This window comes from Equus caballus, chromosome 15 (genome assembly GCF_041296265.1).
Source record: "Equus caballus isolate H_3958 breed thoroughbred chromosome 15, TB-T2T, whole genome shotgun sequence".
In the NCBI taxonomy this organism is placed as follows: domain Eukaryota; kingdom Metazoa; phylum Chordata; class Mammalia; order Perissodactyla; family Equidae; genus Equus; species Equus caballus.
The window spans coordinates 66,999,269-67,025,391 of NC_091698.1; the positions used below are offsets into that span (position 1 = coordinate 66,999,269).

Sequence of the window (26,123 nt, forward strand, 5' to 3'; positions counted from 1 at the left end):
TATTTATATAGAATTTGTAGTAAAATCTAAAAATTATAAAATAAATTTTGAAATCGTGTGTATAGCATCCCTTTAAATTTCATGAAACTAACTTTATCTGAAAATTAGAGTTTAAAAAGAGGGGGTGTGTGTGTGTGTACTGTCCAGTTAGGGTAGCCACCAGCCACATGTGATTATTGAGCACTTGAAATATGGCTTGTCTGAATTTGAGACATGTTAAAAATGCATACTGGTTTCAAAGATATAGTATGAAAAAAGAATGTCAAATATCTCAATTTTATATTGATTATGTGTTAAAATGATAGATATAATGGGTTGAAAATTGTATTAAAATTAATTTCACTGATTTTTTAAATATAACTACTGGAGCATTAAAAATTACATATATGGATCACCTTCCATTTCTTTTGGACATCTGTGGTCGAGAACGTTTCTTGTAATTGAAAACTGTTTTTTATAAGTTACAGTTGAAATTGAATATTTTTCTTCTTATTTTTTTTTCTTCTTCTTCTTCTCCCCAAAGCCCCCCCCCCCCCCCCCTCAGTACACAGTTGCATATTCTAGTTGCAGGTCCCTCTGGGTCCACCATGTGGGACACTGTCTCAGCGTGGCCTAACAAGTACAGTGTGCTAACCTAACCGCTCGGCCATGGGGCCAGCCCCCTGAGTTATTCTTTATTAGTCTGGGATTACAACTTGACATCAAGATACTGTCATTCTAATATTAGATGTAAATGTGAGTTATAAAGTTAAAACTTTTTTAACTAAATATAATTTTGAGGTCTTGTTTTTAGACTTTTTTTTTGGAACAAAACTATAACTAATCTTTCATGATTTCTTGGTTCTTGGATTGGAGCCAGTTTGGCAACAACAATGCATCATTCACATTAGTGTTCCATTTATTTATTTAACAGATTTTTTGTTTGCCTTATATATGTACCTAATCTATCCTAGGGAATACTTCTCCGTAATTTCAGAAGGGAACCAAAAAAATGGATAAGCGTGTAAATGAGTTCATGGAGTTGGAGGTAGGAAGAAGTAAAGCAGTTCCTGTCTGGGTTTTTATTTCCTGCAAAGTAGTATGTAAGGTCATCATAGCCCACCACTAGTGATGGTTTCCGGGAAAAACTCTTTGAATTGAGTAAAATTAAAGGGTTCTCCATAGATGAAAATCATCATTTATTGAGTACTTACTGGGCACTGAGCTAAACGCTGAGGAAAAATATACAAGAAGGGCCTTGCCCTCAGAGTTTATAGTTTTGTTAGGAAAATATGGCATATACCAAAAAAAGTAAATAACAACATACGGCAGCTATGATAGGGTAAAGAATGTATGGTACATATACGGTACTACAGGAGTTCAGAAAATGAACAGAACACTAATGCCTAGAAGTTTTGTTTTTTTTTTTAAACTTTCTTCTCTCCTTATTACAGTAGTAGCCAAGTGATCTTTTCAGAATGACTCCTTTGTAATACCTTCTGGCACTGTACCTGATTCTCAGAACAGTCAGTGATAATTATGAGAACTATATAGAAACTTAGCACAGAGTCTTTACCTCATCATAAATAAGAGTTTAATACAGTTCTTTTAGAACTGAACTTTGAGTGCTTTAGAACAGGACAGTGTTTACAAATGGGAAATTGAGGTTCCTATGGCATTACATGATTCAAATCATGTAGCTTCATCTGTTTGATGTGAACTTCAGGTTGCAGCTGAATTAACCGACATCTTTTGTTTCCTGTTATTACCTCTGAATTCCTTACTCTTCACTCTTTAATATTTGCTGTGTTGATAGTGAGAAGGGAAGGAGGATTCTAGAGTGGGGTGGTTGAGTGTGTATCTGTAATAATAAGATCTATAGATTTTAAACAGGAGTGGGAGTAGGGTGAGAGAGGGGGTTGTATAGGATGAAAAGTTTGAGAATGTACTTCTGAGTGTTGTAGAAACTATCAATTGCATGATAAGCCAAACTGATAGAGATATCACCCCCAAAACATGTATATACACTACAAACATGTAGAAATGTAACGCAAAACAAGAGCAAAACTAAATGCATAGCTAACTCTAAGGAAGGAAAGAAGAGAAGGAAATTACCAGGTGCCAGAAATCAGAGAAATCAAATCAAAGCAGTATGTGGGAGCTGATGCTGCTATATAAAACAGCACAGGGACACTTTGGTCCTGGATATATGTCCTGAGGAATCTGGAATGGAATTTGAGTACGTGAATTTGAATTAGAAGATGTGGCCTTGCACCTTTTCAAAATAGAGCTAGTGCTAAGCTCCAGGCATGTGGCCTAGAACCTGAAACAACTTCCCTGATTGTGCATAGATTTTTAAAAGTTCCAATGATAGAACAATCTAAAAGAATATAAAATGTGTGTGTGAAATGATTACAAGGATTAAAAAAAAAAAAAAAAAAGGAAGTGAAGCCTGATGAAGTAACAGGCTAGTATGAAAAAGGAACAGTAAGACTTGAAAAACCAAATCAACTTTCAGAAATTAAAAGTGTAATCATGGAGGGGCTGGCCCGGTGGCATAATGGTTAAGTTCGTGTGCTCCACTTCGACAGCCTGGGATTCCCGGGTTTGGATCCCAAGCATGGACCTACACACAGCTCATCAAGCCATGCTGTGGCAGCATCCCACATACAAAATAGAGGAAGATTGACACAGAAGTTAGCTCAATGACAGTCTTCCTCACCAAAAAATTAATTAATTAATGTCAAAAAAATGTAATCATAGAAGTTGGCATTAGGTGGGTTAAGTAGCAGATTAGACAGATACTCTTGCTTTGGCTGAAAAGGAAAGAAAAATGTAACAATAAATGGTTAAAAAGATCTAAATCTAAAATGTAATGACCCAAAAGTAAAAAGTTGAAAATGCAGGGTTGGAAAAATACTAGGCTGATATAAAACAAAGCAGAAATCTGTTAAGGGGGCTGGCTGGTGGAGTATTGGTTAAGTTCGCACACTGCTTCAGCAGCCCAGGGTTTGCCAGTTTGGATCCTGGGTGCGGACCTACACACCACTCATCAAGCTGTGCTGTGGCAGCATCCCACTTAAAAGAACTAGAAGGACTTACAACTAGGATATACAACTATGTACTGGGGCTTTGGGAGGTGGAAAAAAAAAGAGAGAGAGAAAGATTGACAACAGATGTTAGCTCAGGGCCAAACTTCCTCACCAAAATAAAAAATAAATTTAAAGAAATCTGTTTGGAAAATATTATCAGGTAAAAGTAGGTTTTTTAAGGCAAAAAGCATTATTAAGGATAAAGAGAGCCATTGCATAATGATGAAAGAAATAATTCACTAGGAAGAAATTATAATCTTGAATCTGTATGTCCAAATAACATTTTCTTTTAAGTACATAAAGCAAAGATGTACATACTAAAAATAAATGGACTACCGACAGATATGGTGGGAGATTTTAGCACATTTACTTCAGAAGCCAGTAGATAATCAGACCACCATTACCACTACCTCAGCAAAAATTGAACAACACAGTTAACAAATTTGATCTTTTAGGTGTGTTTAGGTGTATTTACTCTAAAGGTAGAATGTAGATATTCCTTTCAAGCACACATGAAACATTTACAGAAACTAACCACATCTTAAACTATAGACGGATGACTCCACAAATACTTAGGCATATCACACTGGCTGTATTTTCTTACTAATAGTGCAGTACATAGAAAACTTACTTGGTTTTCCAAGTTCATTTGAAAGTCATGTTAATAGAATATTATTTAAATAATAAGAGCTAAAACATTTATTGAGCACTTAATATGAGCCAGGCATACTAAGTGTCCTGAATATGTAATTTTATTTAAATCCTTTCAACAGCCTGTAAATTTTAAGATCCTCTTATCATCTTTAATAGATGGTAAAATTTAGGCTTAGAAATGTTCATTTGCCCAAAGTCTGCTGTTGGAAAAATCTGTTTTTTAATACTACACTGTTACAACCCTCCACCTTTTTAAAACACTTTTACTATTATAAAATATAAAGGTAGAGAAACTCATATAAAACAAATACATAGCTTATTGAATTATTAAGCCATTGAATTATTAAGATTGGTATTATAATACCAACAGGTCAAGAAGTAGATCTTTGCCAGCCACTGCAGAACCCTTCTGTGTGCCTCATTCCAATCATAACCCCTTTTCTTCCCCACAAAAAGCGTTTTCATGATAAGGCTTTTTTCTTTATAATTTTAATACCAAAGTGTACGTTCTTAAACAGTATGCTTTAGTTTGGTTATTTTTTCCCCACTGTTTTTTCCATGCAATTTATTTGTTAAAGAAATGGGTATGGTTCGACCTTGAAGAGTCTTTTTACAGGTTTGATCACATTCAGATTTGATGTTTTTGGCAAAACCTCGTTGATGGTGGTGTGTTCTTTCTTCAGGAGATATATAATGTCTGATTGTTTTTCTTTTTGTGATATTAGGAACTATTGATACTCAATGGTTAAAGCCATTAACTCTTAAGAGATTGCAAATTTTTATTATTTCTAATTATTATTTCTTTTTCATTTATTGCTAGAATGTGTCTATAGGGAAGCGTCCCCTCAGTCTAATACTTGGTTACCTGGTGGTTCTGTTTATATAAGAGAGGAAGAATAAATGCTTAATTATTTCCCATTATTCACCAATTTTCAAAACAATGAGTTGGTTTTCACTAGCATCTTTCAAAATAACCTTTTTTTTTTTAAGTATCATTATAAACTCAGGTTTAAATATGTTTCAGTTCGCTTCACTTATTCTTACTGATTATCAGATTATCTCTGGCCAGTGGGATCCTCTGCAAGTTGGCTCCCTGCCATCATGGAGTTTATATTTTAGTAAATCTGTACATATATAAGCATATGTATGTGTAATCTTAAAACGCATGCATATACTAAACACATTGTTCTGTATATTTTGGTTTTTAATACTTACTATGTATTGGAGTTAGTTCCTTACCAGTCTATATAGAACTGCTTTATATTTTGTAATGACTGCATAATTGGTGTTGTGTAACTATACCATAGTTTATTTAAATCCTTATTGATGAACATTTTGATTATTACCCTGCAGTATTATAAACAGCACTGCAGTGAATATCTTGGTACATACTACTTTGCACATATGTGTGAATACAGCTGCAGAATCAATTCCCAGATATGGAATCACTAAGTAATAATAGCTATTGCCAAATCGCTTTCCTTAGAGCAATTGAGAACTTTTTTTTTTTCCTCTCATTATCCTTTGATGATACTAGTGTGTGATCTTACTTTTTGATTTTTGGTAATTTGTCATATGAAAAATACCTTATTGTAGTTTTTATTAGCATTTCATTTGTTTTCCTTTAATTCTAAATTGTCTGTTCATGTCCTTCACCCAATTTTCTATTGAATTGTTGATCTTTTCCATATTGCTTTGTAGACAGTCAGATATAATAAGGAAATTACCCTTTGTGATATGTATTGCAAATATTTTTTCCTAATTGTGTTGTTTCTTTTGACTATGTTGATGGTGTTCATTTTCCAAGCAGAATTTTTAAATTTGTATGTATTACTCAAATTTATTAGTTCTTTTTTAAACAATCCAAATTTATAAAAGAATTAGAAGTACAGTACAAAGAAGTATTTTTTTCCTTGAAGCTTCAAGACTATGTTGCCAACCTGTTGTCGTATTATCTCCTGATACTTTAGTGTGTATTTCCTACAAACAAGGATATTCTCCTAAATGACTATCCTAAAGCTATTAAAATCAGAAAGCTAACATTGACACATTACTATCTTCTAATCTTCAGGACCCCCCCCCCATTCAAGTTTCACTAATTGTCCTAGTAGCAACCCTTTTTTTTGGGGGGGGGGATGTGAAGAAGAGTAGCCCTGAGCTAACATCTGTTGCCAATCTTCCTCTTTTTGCTTGAGGAAGATTTGCTGGGAGCTAACACCTATGCCAGTCTTCCTCTGTTTTTTTGGAAGTGGGATGCCACCACAACATGGCTTGATGAGGGGTGTGTAGGTCTGTGCCCAGAATCTGAACCCGCAAACCCTGGGCCACCAAAGCCAAGTGCATGAACTTAACCACTACACCACAGTGCCAGCCCCCCCAATAGCAACTTTTTACCAAAAGGATCCAGTTCAGAATCACATGTTGCATTTAGTTGCCATATCTCTTCAATCTCTTTCAATCCCACTGTCCTTCAATCTGGAACAGTTCCTCAAACTTTCCTTGACTTTCATGACTTTGACAGTTTTGAAGATGATTCAAAACAAATTAGAACAAATTCAGGTGTAGCTGATGTTTCCTCATAATAGATTTAGGTTATGCATCTTTGTCAGTTGTATCATAAATGTGATGTTGTGATCTTGTATGCTGTCAGGCAGCACAGTTTCAATTTGTTGTATTAAAGATGATGTTCACTTTGATCACTTGATTAAGGCAGTGTCTGATTGGCATCTCTACTATAGTTACTCTTTTTCCCTTTCTACTTAATAAGTATCTTATGGGGGAGACACTTTCCTTATCTCATGCCTTATCAAACTTTCACTTTATTCATTTATTTATTTTATGGGTTGCTCTCCATTCAGTGGGTTATAATCCCTTTTCTATCATCATGAATTTTCATGCGCCAACGTAATTTTGCTAGTACGTTATCATTCAGGCTGACTTCTGTGTCCTTTTGACATGTCCTCGTCATTCTCTGGGCACCTTCTTGTTTCTGCTGCAAAATATTCTAGGCTCATCTTATATTTCCCCCTACCTGGAATCGGCTGTTTTTCCAAGGAGCCCTTATTCCTTTTATAGAAAATGTTATTCAGAAGCTAAGATCCAAATGCTATTCATGCTCATTACTGTTGGAGTGTCACTGCTTCCAGTCTCTGTCAGTGGACAGAACTAGGCAATGTATGCACATATATCCACATGCATTCAAACATTTATGTCTATATTTATTTCTATATCTATCTACTAAAAACCATGAGTTCACGTTGATACTTCCAATTCCAGTCTAACACCATAGAGTATTCTACCTATACCAAAATACCAAAAGTATTCTACCTTTCTCTTCTCTGACAGAAATCTGGCTTCCATTCTCCTATTTAATTATTTGATCAATCCCTCTATTGTATGTAACCAGTCTTCCAGTTCCACCATACCCTCTCCTGTGCCACGTCCTTCTCTCCCTGCTCTGGCTCTTACTCTCTATTCCAGGCCACCCTCCCCCAACATGGACTTCGTTCTTACCCTTCTTGAGCGCCAAGACCCTATGCCAGGCCACCCTCTGTGCGGATCCTCTTTTCATTCTACCTGGTATCCCTATACTGAGCTGTCCCTCTCCGTGGACACCCTCCTTACCCCGCTTTAACCCTGACACCTCTTGCCAGGCTGCCCTTCTCACCCTAAAAGGTGAAAATCTTCTTCACCAAGCCTTCCAAGTTTTGTTATACCTTAAAGAAGCTTCTCCACTTTATAAAAAAATAATTTTCTTTATTTTCTTCTAATGATTTTATTTTAATTTTTTTGTATTTAAATATATGGTCTGTTTTGGAATTTATTTTCAAGTAAGAAATGAAGTAGAAATCCAACATTTCTTTCAGATGGTTATCCAATTGGCTGGAATTTTATATAAAAGTTGTATCTCTCCCCATCCCCCCCAAAATTTATGAAGTTTTTAAAAAGTTTACTGCATCATATAGCTTTTTTTTCAAAATAGGTGTCATTTTTCTTATTGCTTTTGTTTATAACAGATGATGATGTACCTGCAGATATGGTTGCAGAAGAATCAGGTCCTGGTGCACAAAATAGTCCATACCAACTTCGTAGAAAAACTCTTTTGCCGAAAAGAACAGCGTGTCCTACAAAGAGCAGTATGGAGGTAAGTTAAATATAACTGCTTTTCTTTTTATAATGAGAGAATTGTTAGGAAACAAACAAAAAAGGGAATGTCATCGTTTTTTGCAAGTAATGATTATGTATGGTAAAATATTTGCTTAATTAAGTTTCATTTTGTTTTTGAAGGGTGCCTCAACTTCAAATACGGAGAACTTTGGTCATCGTGCAAAACGTGCAAGAGTGTCTGGAAAATCACAAGATCTATCAGGTGTTTCCTATGGGAAAACTAAAGAATAGGATCAGATAATTTTCTTTGATACCAAAAAATTAAAATAAATTAAGTGTAGTTTAGTGTTACATTTGGGACTGAGAAAATGATTATGATAGAATAAACATGAAAACCCTGATCTCTCCCTCTTTGACTTTAATTCTTGTATAAAAATACTTTTTATTTTAACCATTTTCTGAAATGGTACATAATGGCTAAAAGAAAGAATACCTGTTAGGTCAATATAAAAGAAGACAAATGTTTGTCATCTATGAAAGCAAATTGCTTATAAAATGATTGTCATTTAAAAAAATTATTCATTAGATAAAATGAAAATTACACTCTTTAAATAATGAGAAAGTTGTTGCCTGCACAATACATTGTTTATATTCTGTTTGTTTTTCTCTTTATAGCAGCACCTGCTGAACAGTATCTTCAGGAGAAACTGCCAGATGAAGTGGTTCTAAAAATCTTCTCTTACTTGCTGGAACAGGATCTTTGTAGAGCAGCTTGTGTGTGTAAACGCTTCAGTGAGCTTGCTAATGATCCAATTTTGTGGTAAGTGAAAATTTATTTCTTATTATCTTGAGATATATTATTTACTGCCCAAAATGCTAAAGATGGTAGAGAAGTTAAAGTATGAGTTGTTAGTTACAATTAAATAGTCAGAACAAAATTACAATGCTCATAGATTCCAAGTTACCTGTTTATCATAAATGTGAATTCTCGGTCCAGGTGGTGTTTATAAAACCGTAAAGTACTTTTTATCAGTTAATAGCAACTGAGTGATTGTGGGAAATGTTTCTTATTTGCTTTTTAGAAACAAGTAAGTCTAATTTAAAACAGCTAATTAACTTAATCTTTAGTGAAAATGTAAATTTTGTGCATCATTTTGGAAAATAGTATGACAGTTGTATTCATGAATCTTAAAATATGAAAGCCCTTTGACCCAGCAATTCCACTTCTGAAAATTTTTTTGCCTTATTTACAGATTTTTCATAATAGAATAGGTAATAGTGAGGGAAAATTAAAAATAATCTTTAAATGTCCAGGAATAAAGGAATGGACTAAGTGAACAATATAATGTCTTCTTGGAAGGTTGTGATATAGTCATTAACACTCTTATGATTGTTACAGTTTTTAAGAACATGGGAAAATGCTATGTTACAAAAGTGAAAAGAGCAAAATACAAAATTTGATACGCTATAAAATCACAGCTGTAAAAAACGAAACTATAGATGAAAAGGAAATAGAGTAAACTGTTAATAATGAATATACTGAAAGTATAGGTTATCTCTTTTCTTTATACTTTTCTATATTTTACGGCATCTCTGTATTACTTCTATGATGCAAAAAACGACACCTTAAATTTAAGAAAGAAAATATTTGTGTTAAAAAGGAAAAAGAGAATGAACAGCAGAAGAAGAAAGAAATGTTTTGCTTTGTACAGGAAGTGATAATAGTTACTGTCACTCCAATTTCTGGGATTTGACAGTTCTTGATAGGATTTAAATGAACTAAAGATACAAGAAGAGTATTCTTCTCTAACAGAGTATTTTATTGAAAATCATTTTCTTAAATAACTCTATGAGCTTTTATAGTAAGGTGGCTTTTTCCCCCTGACTAAACAGTCAAATTTGGAAGAAGTGACAATTTTTATTTTGGGGGGTAGACTGTTTCCATATGCAGTTATATTGTTTTTTGGTTTTTGTTTTTTGGTTTGTTTTGAGGAAGATTAGCCCTGAGCTAACTGCTGTCAGTCCTCCTCTTTTTGCTGAGGAACACTGGCCCTGAGCTAACATCCATGCCCATCTTCCTCTGCTTTCTCTGTGGGACGCCTGCCACGGGGTGCCACGTCTACACCCAGGATCTGAACTGGTGAACTCCGGGCTGCGGAAGCAGAACGTGCACACTTAACCGCTGCGCCACCAGGCCGGCCCTGCAGTTATATTGTTTTAGCCAAAAACTATATTTTTACATTTAGAATTCTGTTTTTTGCAATTCTTGTAAGTTTTTGAGGCCTCAAATAATTTTTATAGTTGTTTAAAGGACATTTTATGGAGAAATCTTTAATTCCTTTCCCCCTCCAGGAAACGATTATACATGGAAGTGTTTGAATATACCCGCCCTATGATGCATCCTGAACCTGGCAAATTCTACCAGATTAATCCAGAAGAATATGAACATCCAAATCCTTGGAAAGAGAGTTTCCAGCAGTTGGTATGAAGTATAAATAGAAAATATTGATTTATATTATATATTTGTCAATAAAATTCCTTTTTTAAAAAGTTAAATTCAAGGGGCTGGCCCCGTGGCTGAGTGGTTAAGTTTGCGCACTCCGCTGCAGGCGGCCCGTGTTTCGTTGGTTCAAATCCTGGGCGCGAACATGGCACTGCTCATCAGACCACGCTGAGGCGGCGTCCCACGTGCCACAACTAGAAGGACCCACAAGGAAGAATATGCAACTATGTACTGGGGAGCTTTGGGGAGAAAAAGGAAAAAAAATAAAATCTTTAAAAAAAAAAAAAGTTAAATTCAAGAATAGGTTTCAAGCCAATGAATATTTACCAACCATCAAAATATCCAACAATTCTTTCACTGCTGACATGTTTATTAATAATTTAAACAGTGGGAGTAAACATCAGTAGCCTGAGAGCAGTTGTTCTTTCTATGGGTCTGTTTGAAGTTTTATTTAAATTATTAGTGTTCAATGGTTGTTTTAAAGTTTCACATTTAGCTTAATTTTCATATGGTCCTTTATTAAGAGCTTCTCAACTTGGGGTGATTTTGCTCCACAGAGGACATTTGGCAATGGAGACATTTTTGGTTATCGTAAGTGGAGAAGAGGATGCTGCTGGTGTTTAGTGGGTAGAGGCCAGGGATGCTACTAAACATCCTTCAAAGTACACGACAGTCCCCACAATAAGGAATTATCTGTCCCAAAATGTTAGTAGTGCTGAGAGTGAGAAACCTTGTCCTTACTGGATATTACTGAGTCCATAAGCTGTTCCAGATTTTACATTGTACTGTGCAACAGAAAATTTATTGGAATAATTAGTTGTTTTGATATTTAATAAGAAATATTCATACAGTACTAAATTAATTTAGAATATAATGTTTATATAGTAGTCGATGTTTATTTTGGGGTGTTTTTTGTTTTCTTTTGACATTTTAGTATAAAGGTGCACATGTAAAGCCAGGATTTGCTGAACATTTCTACAGTAACCCTGCAAGATACAAAGGAAGAGAAAATATGTTGGTAGGTTTGATTTGTATTTTTATAAGACTTAAAATGGTAATCTTTTAGTTCTGTACTGACTCTTATTTTTTTCTAGTATTATGATACAATTGAAGATGCCCTTGGTGGCGTACAAGAAGCTCATTTTGATGGACTTATCTTTGTTCATTCTGGAATATATACTGATGAATGGATATATATTGAATCTCCAATCACCATGATTGGTGCAGGTATTTTGAAAAGCGTTATCGTTAGAATTTTAACATTTTATGTACATGATGGGTTTTTAAAATGCTAGTGACTTAAAAGTCCAGGTGAACCTTTATAATACCTTAATGGTAGGAAAGCATAGGAATTAAATGTCTTTCATATATATGATGGAAATGAATACATGTGAGTTCAGAAATTATTGATGTATCTGTTTCTTTTTTTTGTTTTTCTAGATGTATTTATTTCTTGATGTCAGTACTTTGTTCATCTGCCTTAGTTATTCATTAAGGAAAGAAAATATTTGTTTCGTCATTTGAAAATAAAGCTGCTAATGTTTTCATTGCTTTACTTTTAATGAAACAAATGTCCTTTTAAAAATATTTTTTGTACTATTTCAGAGCTGTTTTTATGGTCGGGTTTCTAAAAATAAAAGTAATGAAATATTTGTTGAGCACTGATCGGTCATTTAAAGATTTGTGCTCTCTCTGGCTTTTTAAGGATACAGCACATAGACCATTTTAAGACAGCTAGTAATTATTACTTGTTAATGAAATTTGCATTTACTGCGCTTTCTGCTTTCTTCCCCCATTTTCACCACAAAGAAAAGGCAGGAGAAGGTATAGAAAATTTTTGACTAGTGATTTTCATTACTTTCTAAATCAGAGTATTGGAAGTAAGTTTAAATAAACAGGTTTCTCTCTTTCTCTCCCCAGTCATTGTTCTCCTCTTCATTCCTCTCCCTGAGCCTCTTTCTGGTGCTGCTAGTGGTGATTTTGTTTCCACAAGAAACCATTTTTTAATATGCCATTGCATTTGATACTAAATACTGTTTGTAGTTGAATCTTATTAGAAGGATTATACATAGATAGGAGTATAATGGTACTCAAATAATATCCACATTAAATATGACTACTTATGGTAAAGCAGTGAAACATAGTTAACTGATAAAATGAATATTAATCCTAGCTACTCAATACAAATGTTTTTTAAAAGCTCCGCCTCCAAAAATAATACCCAACTTAAAAACCAAAGGTTTCTATTGTGTTACTAGTTTTATGGGCACAGTATTTTTACTGATTAAAAAAGTAATTTTTTACTTCAATTTCGTCTGTCTGATAAAAGTAATATGCTTTAAAATATCTTCTCCACAGCACCTGGAAAAGTAGCAGACAAAGTTATAATTGAAAACACTAGAGATTCAACCTTCGTCTTTATGGAAGGTTCCGAGGATGCTTATGTTGGGTATATGACAATAAGGGTAAGAAATTTTAAGATTTAAAATATGTATGTTGAAATCATTAAGGCACTGGTTATTTCAATCAAAATTTCTACTTTTCAGTTTAACCCTGATGACAAATCTGCTCAACACCACAATGCACACCACTGCTTAGAGATAACAGTAAATTGTAGCCCTATTATTGATCATTGTATCATCCGAAGTACATGTACAGGTTAGTGTTTCCTTTATGTTTTATTATAAAATGAGTCACTTTGTTGTTGCCCAATAGGTTTTTAAATAAATTATTTTTCTTACAGTTGGCTCTGCAGTATGTGTTAGTGGTCAAGGAGCATGTCCCACCATCAAGCACTGTAATATCAGCGACTGTGAAAATGTTGGACTTTATATAACAGATCATGCCCAGGTATTTTGAAATTTTGTAGGTGTTTTCTTTTTTAATTTTTTTAAAGCTCTACTAATGTTTATTTCTGATTAATTATTGTAGGGGATATATGAGGATAATGAAATTTCCAATAATGCTTTAGCTGGGATTTGGGTTAAAAATCATGGAAACCCAATTATTAGACGGAATCATATTCATCATGGACGTGACGTTGGTGTGTTCACATTTGATCATGGCATGGTAAGAACATTTATTCTTAACAGAAAAACTGACTTTATATCGTTAAATTTCAAATAGATTTCAGCGTTTTTTCATCACCAAACTGAATTGAAGATTATAGCTTTAAAAGAGATTTCTACATTATATTTTAAAATCAGTATGCAGTATTCATTCTGTTTATTCATGGATCCAACATTATATACGTGTAGAGAAGATGGAGTCCTTAGGGGATTGATGTGATCTTTGAGGGGAGTTCTAATCCAGTAGTTCTCAAATGTAAGTGTGCATAACAATCACCCAGATATAATAAATCAGAATTTTCAAGGATAGGGTCCAGGATACTCATTTATAATAAGCGCTGTGAGTTTAATGCAGGTTTTCTGTAGACTACACTCAGAAATAATGGTTTCATCATTAGCTTGACTTCCATTTTATTCTTCTTCAAATTTTTTTTAACTCGCAGAACTTTAAAAAGAAATAGAATGATAAAATATCAGTTCTAAAATTGTCATGCGGCACTTAATTAGGTATCTTTATGGATGCTGTTATGTTTTAAATACTACTAAGTCATTTTATACAATTTTTCTAGAGACATGACATTTTGAGTTCTCTTAGGCCACTATGTCAAAATAATGTTCTTGGATGTCTATTCAGATATTCTTTTCATTTAATGTCTTATTTTCATTAAGGTAATTTTCAAGTCCTAGTACACATGGGCAGCATTTTTTGTTAAGGAGTCAGAGATAGGAGAGGATAGGATTAGGGTAAAGTTTATTGCTATTATATTACAAGCAATTTAGAAACATTGGATTCACGTATACAAATTGGTGACTAGCGAAGGAAATTTTGTATTTTCATTGTTTGTGTCTAAAACCCTAAGGCAGACCATGAGGAGTATCCTTTTATCAAGTTCTAATTGAACCTAAATAGTTTCACACCATCCAGTTCATCATATTCCCGAGCAAACTGTAACCTGAGAAAAACATTCACTTACAGCTAAGGCTGTAGCTTTGGCCTATAGGTAAGAAAGAAGAGTGAAGATGACCGCTTGGCTCTTCTCCAACTGGAATAAAGAAATTGACATTTTGTTACAAATTGTAGCTCTTTTTTCCAAGGAGTGGGGAAGGGTGCAGGAGAGCATTGGGAATTGAGGAGTCTGGGCAAAGGTATGGGGGATGTCAAACAGATGAGTCTTGAGAATCTGCCCTCCTTTAGAGGTCTGTATCAGCTGTAGTTTATAAATGGAACTCTTATTTTGTAATGGAACTATACTATGTTAGTATTTCTTTGCCTGTGTTGCCTTTAGACATTGCCCCAAGAGTTATATACCAGTTGTATTTATGCATGCCTCTGGTCTCATTCACAAGTGATTTGAGGTACCAAGATAATTTTAACCTGAGTAAATTTCCTCATTTTTAAAAAACCTGTGGTGATGGTCACTTACTAAAGTTCATCATAGTAATTTAATCCTCATCACACACCCCTGATACCGTTTATTTTTTATAGATTTGGGTTTATAAAATTTATAATTTAAAAAAACAGCTCGAGGCAATGCTATACATAGATATTCCTATTAAGGATTAATGAAGAGATTTGTAAGGGGTTATACATTTGTAAGGGAAGAATGGAAATAAAGCATTATCTTGGGCTTATCATCTATTTTATTGACACAGTCCTTTAAAATCCTTTGGTAGAATGTTCTTCCATTCCAAATATTCTTTTGGTTTGTCTTCTTTGTGTTGTCATCCATCAATCATGGGCTGCCATCACTAAGGATAACCTTTTCAAAATTTTGTTTTTTCTATAGAACTTCAAAGAATATCAGAATAAACATTGATAACTGGTTTCTTTTCTGTCCTCTATCTCTAAATATATTCATTTTTATTGTTCTTTGAAATTGTTTTTCCTTTTCCTTATTTATGACTATTCAACCTATCTTCATCCCATCATTTATATTCTTATTTTTCATTTGTAAAGGTTTATATCACATTCCTACAGTTAGTGGTCTATATTTATTTACCTTTAGTCCTCTTATCACAGTTTCTCCATTCCTGAATTTTTAAATTCTAATTCATTCTTGATATGGCTGAGTTTTGTCATCTAGCCGTTTTTTTTCTTTTAAAAGAAGGGTTTGTGGGATAGAGACAAAGAGAATTGATTGGTGGTTACCAGGGGAAAGGGGGGGTGGGAGGAGGGCACAAAGGGTGAAGTGGTGCACCTACAACATGACTAACAATAACGGACAACTGAAATTTCACAAGGTTGTAAACTATCATAATCTTAATAAAAAAGTTAAAAAAAAAAAAAAAGAAGGGTTTGTGGGTATTGTAGCTTGAATTCTTGCCACTTGAGAATGCCTACCCATTACCTTTTAACTTAGCTGAGAATATAGTTTTGATTGTACTTTCTTTCCCTCAGAATTCTGTAGTCATTTTTATATTTCTAGCATTGAGTGTGGCTGAGAAGGCTGAAAGCATTGTGGGTTTTTTCCCTTTCTGGTGGTGATTTGCTTTTCTACTTCAATATCCATATGTAGATCTTTGTTGTTGTTAATGTTGTGTTGTCTTACTATTTTTCTGTTCCATGTGTTCCTTTCTTTAGAAACTTGGCTATCTTCTCTATTACTTATCTTGGTGTGTTCTTTTCCTTTAAGGTTTTATGATTTCCTCAAATCTGTGTCCCTTACTGTGTTTCCATAGTTCTGTCTCTTTCTGTTTTGTTTCCAGTATGGTTTTTATCTCTATTTTTTAATGTATTTTTGTTTTATTAAGTCTTCCTAATAAACATAAAAGTAGAGAGAAGAGTGTAATGAATCCCCATGTACTCATCCTCTGTCTTCAGCAACTATCAATTCATGACCAATTTTGTTTCATCTCTACCTCCTCACTTACTCTTTACTCTCTTCTGTTTCTATCTGGATTATTTTGAAGCAAATCCTGGACATCACCATTTCATCTGTAAATATTTCAGCATGTATCTTCAAAAGATGAGGATTCTTTTTTCTTTCTTTCATATAACCACAATGCCAATCTCACTCCTACAAATAATTTTTCTATTAATGTTCACAGTTCCCCAATTATCTTTTTTGTTTGTTTAATATTCAATCTATGGCAGAGTATTATTTTTGTAAAATAAAATGTCTTAACAATGCCAAATTGCCATAAAATTTTGAGACATTTATTCTAAATTTATCAGTTTAACTCATGACAGATTCTCTATGTTGAAATCTGCCTGTCCTCTCTCTTCTCCTTTGATTTCACTTAACTTTGGATAGTCTCCCTTAGATAGGAAACAAATTTTAGACAGAAATTGCATATTAGTGTGTTTTCTTCTTCAGATTTACTTCTTGTGCCTAAGGTATTTCTATGAAAATATTACTATGGGAGTATTTCTCTTCTCTCTTATGTTCTGTTCATGCCACTAGATCTCATCACTTTAGTAGAAGATCATTGGCTAGGCTTATTAGAACCTTCACTTACTTGGGGAAAACTACCTTGTTGAAAGGTCTAAGGTGACATTTGTTAGCTCTCAGCTCCCTACTCTTAGCCAGATTTCACAGTACACTCATGTACCACATAATGACATTTTGGTCATTGATGGACCACATTGATGGTGGTGGTCCCATAAGATTAGTACCATATAGCCTGGATGTGTAATAGGCTGTACCATCTGGGTTTATGTAACTACTGTAGGGGAAGAAGTTGTTTTCCTCTACCTTTCTAGGTTCTTCTGGCTGTTCTAAGAATTAAGTTGACATGAGAGATTAACAGGGGGGGAAAAAAGTTTAATATCACATATACACGGAAGAAAGCCAGAAAAACCAATTAACTTGCCAAAATCCACCAAAGCCCTCATCTTAAGTATGATCCTTAGCTAAAGACAAAAGAAGATGTTGGGTGTCAGGAGACTCAGGGACTTCAAAAGGAAGGAAGGCAGTTCACAGGTAGGTGAAAAGGAACAAACATTTAGAAAACAAGTGTTTGGCTGCACAGAAACAGAACAACACAGAGGGGAGCCCAACAAACAGGCTTTTTCTGGGCTCCTCCCTGTCTACACCTCGTTCATGTTATGCTAAGGTGATAGGCTTCCCGAGGCAAGTTTTTTATCTGAATTCTTTTAGGCAGTTAAGAGGAAGGTAAAAAGAAAAACTTTGAGGCTTTTCTTTTATTTGGAGAGTTTTAAGAGAAACTGTTAAATGCCTTTTACTCTGTCATATTTGATAAAGATGTTTTTCACTTCAAAAAAATTTTTTTGAAAAGGACTTAGTCTCACCTTTTAAGTTACCTTTTAAGTCACCTTTAAGTGTTTAAGTTTTTAACTTGATAGAATGATAATTTGCAAGGATTTGCAGTAGAAGGCAGAGACTTAGAAATGCGTGTGCCAAGAAATTAACATAAAGCTTTTGTTTTAAAGAAAGAAGAGGCTCTTAGCAATCTGGTGTCTTCTGGTAGGAAGATAAATCATTTTATAATACGGAGTTGTCCAGTAAAATATCTGTGCCTTTAGAGTTTTGTATATATATGTCGGAGCTTCATGGTTTGCAAATTAAAGAGCAAAGTAGAAATCTGTCTAAATTCTACTTACATTTCTGTATTGTTAAACCATTTTGCATGAAAGGCGTCTCAACAAAACAGATGCATTCTATTAAAGTGTATTTTTAAAACAAAATTACATTAACTGAACCCTTTAACGCATAATAATTAAGAGGTAGTTTTATAATTTTACAAGGAAACCTATGTCAATCAATCATCCTTTCTGAATGTAATAAAATTACAGTTAAGGCAATGTAGAGGCTTCTGGTTTTAAGAATATGAAGGAGGGGCTGGCCCCGTGGCTGAGTGGTTAAGTTCGTGCACTCCGCTGCAGGCAGCCCAGTGTTTCGTTGGTTCGAATACTGGGCACGGACATGGCACTGCTCATCAAACCATGCTGAGGCAGCATCCCACATGCCACAACTAGAAGGACCCACAACGAAGAATATACAACTATGTACTGGGGAGCTTTGGGGAGAAAAAGGAAAAAAATGAAATCTTAAAAAAAAAAAGAATATGAAGGAAAAAATTTCTTTTGCTGCTTTCTTTTCTTGAAAGTTACCCTGAAACAAAAAGATACAGATTACAAAGTCCATCTTTGATGGAACTAGGGGATGTTTTTAACCCTTAATCTAAGTTACAATATGGTAAATGACCGTGTGCCTATGAGCAGAGCAACCAGTCTAGGTTAGAGCAGGTTATAAAACCTTACATTTAGGAAGATAAATTGGTAAACCTAATGTGAATGTAAATATGTTGAGGTGGTTTAAATAACTGGTAGCAAGTTTAGGCTATAGAATTATCACTAGAGGTCTAAACAAAGAAGAACAAGATAAATACTCAAGGGAAAATAAAAAGTTGTGCAGCAAAGAATATGTAGTTATACTTTATGGCTCAGCTCTGAATAACACACTAATCTAACCAAAATTGAGATATAACTACATTGGAAGAATACTGTGTAAATGTATGCAATGGGGGATAGAAAGGTAGGAAAGCTAAATTCTCATCTTCTGTAGTAGGAAGTCAGTAGATAATACCTAAAACCAGAAACTGAAGATATGGCAATACAAATCTTAAAAATACAGAGGAAGATCAAAACAATCAGCTATAAAGGAATTGAAAGTTGGGCCCTCTGGATAAGGGAAGATGAGGAGAGGGGGCTGCTGTTTACCTTAATAAACTTGTGAATCTAATTGGCTTTCTTAACTGAGCACAATCAAAACCTAAAGAAAACAGAAAGAGCATCCCTGCATTTGAATAATGTTTAGTCAATCTATATAGCACAGTCTACTTGCAGTACTCTATGCCTAACAAGTATAGCCAGGACATGACAGTGGCCTGTTAGTGGAATCTTCCTGGAAGCCCAGTCAAGAGCACACCTTTCCCTGCCACAGTCTGAAGAAATTAAGGAATAAAGCCATGAAGTAGCATGAGGAGGCTGAAGTATCATCTTTATTACTCTTAAAAGTTAAGTTGGAAGATACAGCTTAGAATGAGAACCAACTCCCAAATTAAATAGGCTTACCAACTTAGTCACAGGCAGTGTTCGTGGAATAGTAGCAGAAGGCATACTCCCTAAGGGCAGCTCACTTCTATGAGGAAAAGAGTGAAGCTGAATTGAGCATACCCAGTTTATTCTTTCCCAAGTCTAACAATCAGATGTGTCATTCAACTCCTGGCAGAAAGAGACTGAGAGACTAATTGAACTCCCTTCTCAATGATGATAACCTCAGAAATGTTGAATCGTTCCAATCTGACATTAAGTTCTTTTAGTCTTACAGCCTCTTGTTAAATTTGTTTTTGTTTCTTTGATGCTCAGTTTTGCCATAACAGTCTGTATATACATCCAGTGTACACTCATTTTATTTGGTATAAAATTTAAGAGTAACAATCATTTTTATATTTAAAGAAGCTGTTTTTGATGTAATCTCTCAGGTTTTTTTAAAAAAGGATATGATTATAATCCAAATGTAGAGATGTAAATTATAGATAATTTGCACTTTATTTGTAGAAAATGAAACCTGGAAACTAGTTCTGAATGTTATTCTCAGAAGTCCATTTTCTTAAAGAGTTAAGTATGTAGAACACTGGAGTATTCAGAATTACATTCTGTTTTTAACCTCTACTAGATTTGGCAAAAAGTTCATCAAGTCCTACTTGAGTGCTTGCTATGTGTAAAGTCTTGTATAGATGCTCTAGAAGTTGGTATTGTCCTTTCTCTTCAGGAGCTTTTGATCAGATAGAAATGGATATGACAAATATAGAAATAGTACAAGGCAGTATATGGAAGTAGTATAAGAAAATACTTAGTGCTAAAGAGTATTTAAAGAGAGGAGAGCACATTCAGTTAAAGGGGGATGAAATGGGCTTTTAGAAGTGTTATCTTATAAATATCTTATTTTTTTCTCAATATTTAGTCTTGATTGAGCCTCAGAACTTAGGACATCAGTATTACAGTAACTTTTATTCTCATTATAAAGAGTAAAACGTGCATTATAGAAAATTTAAGAAATTCAGAGAAGTATAAAGGATACAAAAATCATCCATAATACCATTACTCAGATAATCACACTGTCATATTTTTGTTTCATCCTTCAAGTTTTATTTAAATGAAATTGATGTATACTATCTTGAAGTATATACTGTTCTTTTCTTTTAACATGATGATCTGTACAGTATGAGCATAAATCTTCAAAAACATTTTCTTTAGCCAGTTCCCTCTTATTGGGCTAAGATGAATGTTATTTTTTGTGTCTTTTTCTGTAGTCTCCAATTATGTCCTTAGGTCAACTCTTAGAAGTTGATTTCTTGGGACATTTTTGAAGGCTACATGGGTTTATTTTCTCTAATACTTAATATATCTTTTGGTAAAGGATATATATACTTATTGGGTAATGTATTTATTTATATTTATTGAATAAATCTTTCCCTGTTTTTCTTTCCTGGCTTTGAATGTACTCAGGCCAATTAGAGGATTTATAGTTCTCTGTCTTACTACAACACATTAATCTGTTTCCTTCTATGTTTATCATTTGAAGTTTAGTATATATCTATGTTTTATTCTTAGCGTCAAACATTGTTGTACTTAATTTTGATGTATACAGTAAGAAGGTTTTTTTCATGTCATTTTTTTTTGGAAAAGAGCCTCACCTACAGGTTTAATTTATTTTTCAGGGTTACTTTGAAAGTTGCAACATACACAGAAACAGGATAGCAGGCTTTGAAGTAAAAGCCTATGCTAACCCCACAGTGGTTCGATGTGAAATTCATCATGGGCAGACTGGAGGAATATATGTCCATGAAAAAGGAAGAGGACAATTCATAGAGAATAAAATCTATGCAAACAATTTTGCAGGTGTATGGATTACCTCAAATAGTGACCCAACAATAAGGTATTTATATATAATTATGGATGGAAATTACTTTTTCACTTTATGTTTTGTGTTATAAGAAAAGTCAAGAGGGGCCGGCCCAGTGGCGTAGTGGTTGCATTTGTGCACCTCCTCTTTGGAGGCCTGGGGTTCACAGGTATGGATCCTGGGCGCAGATCTAGCACCACTCATCAAGCCACACTGAGGCAGCATCCCACACAGCACAACTGCAATACACAACTAAGTACTGGGGGTTTTTGGGGAGAAGAAAGAAAAAAAAAAGAAGATTGGCAATAGATGTTAGCTCAGGGCCAATCTTAAAAAAAAAAACCAGGGTCTGGCCCTGTGGCCAAGTGGCTAAATGTGCTCTGCTTCGGCATCCTGGGGGCTGGTTCGGATCCTGACTGCTGACATGGCACTGCTTGTCAGGCCACCTTGAAGCGGCATCCCACATGCCACAACTAGAAGGACCCACAACTCAAATATACAACTATGTACTGGGGGGATTTGATAGATCAAACAAACAAAAAGATTGGCAACAGTTGTTAGCTCAGCTGCCAATCTTTAATTTCAAAAAAAAAAAAAAGCTTTACTGAATAGATGCTTATTTTTTATTATTTCACATAATTATAGGGGGAATTCTATATTTAATGGAAATCAAGGGGGAGTTTACATCTTTGGTGATGGACGAGGCCTTATTGAAGGAAATGACATTTATGGTAAGCATGTGGTTTGTTCTATAAAATTTTAGAGCTTGGCCTGTCTTGTGACATTAGCAAAATGGACCACTTTGAAACCATCCAAGTAGAACTGATCCAATTTCTTTAACTTCTCAACAAAGATTATTCTGTGATTATTCACCTTAACATTTACTGAGTACCTACTATGTTCTAAGCACTATGTCAGATGCCAGGGATGAAAATATAAATAAGACTCTAGTCTCAAGGAGTACGTACAGTTTCCTTAGATTCACTCCATTGTTTAACAATTAATTATTTCTGTGGTATAGTACTAACCATAAAGTGAAAATACTTATTCCTCATTAAAACTTTTGAGGTATTAATTCAGCAAACAATTATTAGATATCTGTGTGCTAGACACTGATATGTTCCTAGGCTTTCTGTTTTGCTAACACTTAACTAGATAATACTTACATAAAGCTTACTCAGTGCCAGGCACTGCTCGGAGCATCTTAACTAAAGTAAGTCATAATATTCACATCAACCCTGTGAAGTGGACGCTTTTAAATTTATTTCTCCCCCACTTATTGATCAGGAAACAAAGGCACAAGAAGGTTAAATAACTTATTCAAAGTCACACAGAAAGTAGATAGAATTCCTGAGATTCAAAACTTGGCAACGTGGCTCCAAAGTCTCTACTCTGAATCACTATACCCATACTGCCTACAGTCCTTCTGCATCTTTTTATACTCCTAGTTCTGTCTTGTAATGCTTATGGGCTGTAAGTATCTTTCCAAATATGATGTATTTCATAGAATCAAGCTTTTACTAAAATTCTAAGAATTTTAACTACTACATAATGTAAAACTCTTACTGTGTTCCACTAGGCTCCATATGTTGACACTGTAACTTTTATTTTTAAATAGGCAATGCATTAGCAGGAATTCAGATTAGGACAAACAGTTGTCCAATTGTTCGACACAACAAAATTCATGATGGCCAGCATGGTGGGATTTATGTGGTAAGTTAATGAATACACTTCTAGAATTTCATGCATCGAAACCGGGGGAGAAAAGTTGAGGAGGGGGGGCAGAATTATGTCTAGCTTTAAGTAGGCCATATTCAACTTTTAGAGTATAAATTTGTGGCTTTCTTTAGTATTTAAACAATAAATAAGACTCTTGTTCTCCGTGCCAGTACATGAATTACTTTCAATTTTATGGTGTGTGTAGTGTTCTGTAAAATTTAATCAACTGACTAAATTTAGACATAGGAGATACACCTTTTTGTTAAAGTCTTTAATTATAATTGGCAGTATGGGCTGAACTCATAACAACTGATTGGCAGTGTGAGTTATATTTGTTACACTGGAATTTTGCCAGTGTGACTACTGTTGAGTCTCTGAGATTTTCCAAGAGTATTAGGTAAAATCATAATGTCACTGAAAGTACTAGTAATATTAGACTTGAATATTTTTGTCTTCTGGAGAAGAGAATTTTTCATTTGAATTTATGTTGAAACACAGTTGAGCATCTTACAAAATTTCAAAACTTGTGTATTAGTCCTGTCTTCTGTCACCATGGTATATGAAACTGTTAGAACTGATTCAAGTATAAAAAGTAGGAAATTTCAGAAAGCTCTTTGTGTAATGCCAGTTGTGACTTTCATTTTTATTTACAGTTCTGGAAATGTCTATGTCTTAAATCTTCTGCTAAAAATAAAAATTTTAGTAACCTGACACCTTATCATTTTGAAGTTATTTCACCAGTGAGAAGTGTCAAGTAACTATTAACTTACTAAATGAGAGATCTTCACTTTGTTATACATCTTAGAATGAAATAAGTTCTTTTGCTAAAGAAAATTGAATGCTACTATTCTTACTAAAATAGATTTTAAAACTACAAAGTCATATAAAGAAAAGTATAAAAACTTTGGAAGCTTTAAACTCAGGTAGAGGCTACATAAAAAGAATGTTATCATTACCTCCTTATCCAGATAAAAAAACAAAAATAGAAATTTTTTTTTGACATAACTGTCTTTAAAGGGAGGAACACTTAAACTATTTATACAAGATATATATTATAATCAATGTAACTTTCATTTAGCATGAGAAAGGACAAGGTGTAATAGAAGAGAATGAAGTTTATAGTAATACTCTGGCTGGGGTCTGGGTCACAACTGGCAGCACTCCAGTACTGAGAAGAAACAGGATACACAGTGGCAAGCAGGTAAGATTATCCTGGACTCTTACATGGGAAATATATTGTTTTGTAAAAACACTTTATTGTCATTTGAAAAACATTTTTTAAATTTTAGGTTGGTGTTTACTTTTATGACAATGGACATGGAGTACTAGAAGACAATGATATCTATAATCATATGTATTCAGGGGTTCAGATAAGGTAAATGTTTCCACATTTGGCTTTCTTTGGGGAGGGAGTTAGGGATATGTAGGGTATGTAGAAGAAATTTCCTTGTTATTTAATGCTCAGTCTTTATTCCTCCTATTGCATATATGTTCACACTCTTGGCTTAAATTATCAGAATATAGCTTTTCTTGGACTAGCTGAGGACAACAGCCAATGGCCCATGTGCCATGAGAGCTCATTTCTACTGTTCTGTCACCCACTATGACAATCATATCAGCTGCTAGTGTACTCAAGACATCCTACTTGGAGAGTGGAAAGCTAATATAAACATACTTGAAAGCTATACCTGACTTGTCATAGGTAGTCAGTAAATGGAAACTTCTGTTTTTATGCTATTTCTGTAAAAAGTTTTTTACACTCCTCTTTCCTGTATTTTAACAGTTTTTGGAACTGTAGTAGTTTTAATCATATCATTCAACCCTTCATTTTACATATGAGGGTGGTATATAATAATAATAGTTATTTAATCTAACCTTCTCAGTTTAGTTTACATATTAGGAGACTCTTATAGTAATAATATAATCTATAGCTAAGTATGTTCTATGGGAAATAGAATTTAAAGCAAAATTAAACCAGTTTCTTTACTGACAGACTTCTCAGAGCATCTTAAAGGATTCTATTGTATAGTTAAGTCTTACTATGATTAATGTGGATTTTTCCACTATTACCTCATCTAATATGGCATATGGGAGTAGAGGCAATTGAAATGGCATTATTTTCTATTCTGTTCATAGGACTGGAAGCAACCCCAAAATTAGACGCAACAAAATCTGGGGAGGACAGAATGGTGGAATTCTGGTTTATAATTCTGGTATGTTTAATCTTTCTTCATTTTCTCAGTGCTAATAGTTGTTAGAAATATACTTTCTAGGGCCGGCCCAGTGGCGCAGCGGTTAAGTTCTCACATTCTGCTTCAGCGGCCCGGCATTCGCCAGTTCAGATCCCGGGTGCGGACATGGCACCGCTTGGCAAGCCATGCTATGGTAGGCGTCCCACATATAAAGTAGAGGAAGATGGGTGTGGATGTTAGCTCAGGGCCGATCTTCCTCAGCAAAAAGAGGAAGATTGACAGCAGTTAGCTCAGGGCTAATCTTCCGCCAAAAAAAAAAAAACAAATTATTAAAAAAAAAAAGAAATACACTTTCTAAGTAACATAACCTAAATTTTTACATTTATAGGTCTGGGCTGTATAGAAGACAATGAAATATTTGACAATGCAATGGCTGGAGTCTGGATTAAGACAGATAGTAATCCTACACTAAGAAGAAATAAAATCCATGATGGAAGAGATGGTGGCATCTGTATATTTAATGGGGGTCGAGGTATTGTTGTTAATTTTGCATTAGTGAAAAACCCAGTTTTCCATTATTCTTCTTCCATATCTTTAATGATCAATGATATTGCCAACTAATATAAATTATAAATGAGTGGATCTCAGTCGTTTTTCTTATTAAGACTTGAGATGCTTTAGGAGATTAGTGCCTAGAGTTAAAGGAGACAAATGTTTACAGAACTTTTCTTTTCCTTTTGTAGCCACCTTGAGTACACCACTTGTTAGTAAGGCTTTTTTAAGGTATAGAATTTGTTTACATCCTCTCTGTAGACCTTTTATTATTCAATATAGTGATATGATTATAATAAATTTCAAAGTCAAGTTATAGAACTAGATGTGAGAAATTAATTGATCTGTAAATATATGAAATGTCTAGTAAATAATTATTGTTTTGT

At 34.3% G+C, this 26,123-nt stretch overlaps 1 protein-coding gene across 2 annotated transcripts in view; it reads left to right on the top strand.

The window, feature by feature from the left end:
• The window catches only part of FBXO11 (F-box protein 11), an 89,254-nt gene that overhangs the window by 57,303 nt on the left and 5,828 nt on the right, over nt 1–26,123 (top strand). Inside the window, exons 2-18 of one of the 2 annotated variants that reach the window (XM_001498271.7) lie at nt 7,742–7,869; nt 8,013–8,094; nt 8,508–8,652; nt 10,185–10,314; nt 11,270–11,353; nt 11,430–11,562; nt 12,694–12,800; nt 12,882–12,993; nt 13,079–13,185; nt 13,267–13,404; nt 21,090–21,307; nt 21,920–22,005; nt 22,893–22,987; nt 24,072–24,194; nt 24,283–24,368; nt 25,130–25,206; nt 25,574–25,717. In XM_001498271.7, coding sequence (XP_001498321.6) covers nt 7,742–7,869; nt 8,013–8,094; nt 8,508–8,652; nt 10,185–10,314; nt 11,270–11,353; nt 11,430–11,562; nt 12,694–12,800; nt 12,882–12,993; nt 13,079–13,185; nt 13,267–13,404; nt 21,090–21,307; nt 21,920–22,005; nt 22,893–22,987; nt 24,072–24,194; nt 24,283–24,368; nt 25,130–25,206; nt 25,574–25,717 — 1,995 coding nt within the window. The remainder of the gene's footprint in view (nt 1–7,741; nt 7,870–8,012; nt 8,095–8,507; nt 8,653–10,184; nt 10,315–11,269; nt 11,354–11,429; nt 11,563–12,693; nt 12,801–12,881; nt 12,994–13,078; nt 13,186–13,266; nt 13,405–21,089; nt 21,308–21,919; nt 22,006–22,892; nt 22,988–24,071; nt 24,195–24,282; nt 24,369–25,129; nt 25,207–25,573; nt 25,718–26,123) is intronic. The other variant, XM_005599993.4, reaches the window with a different exon arrangement.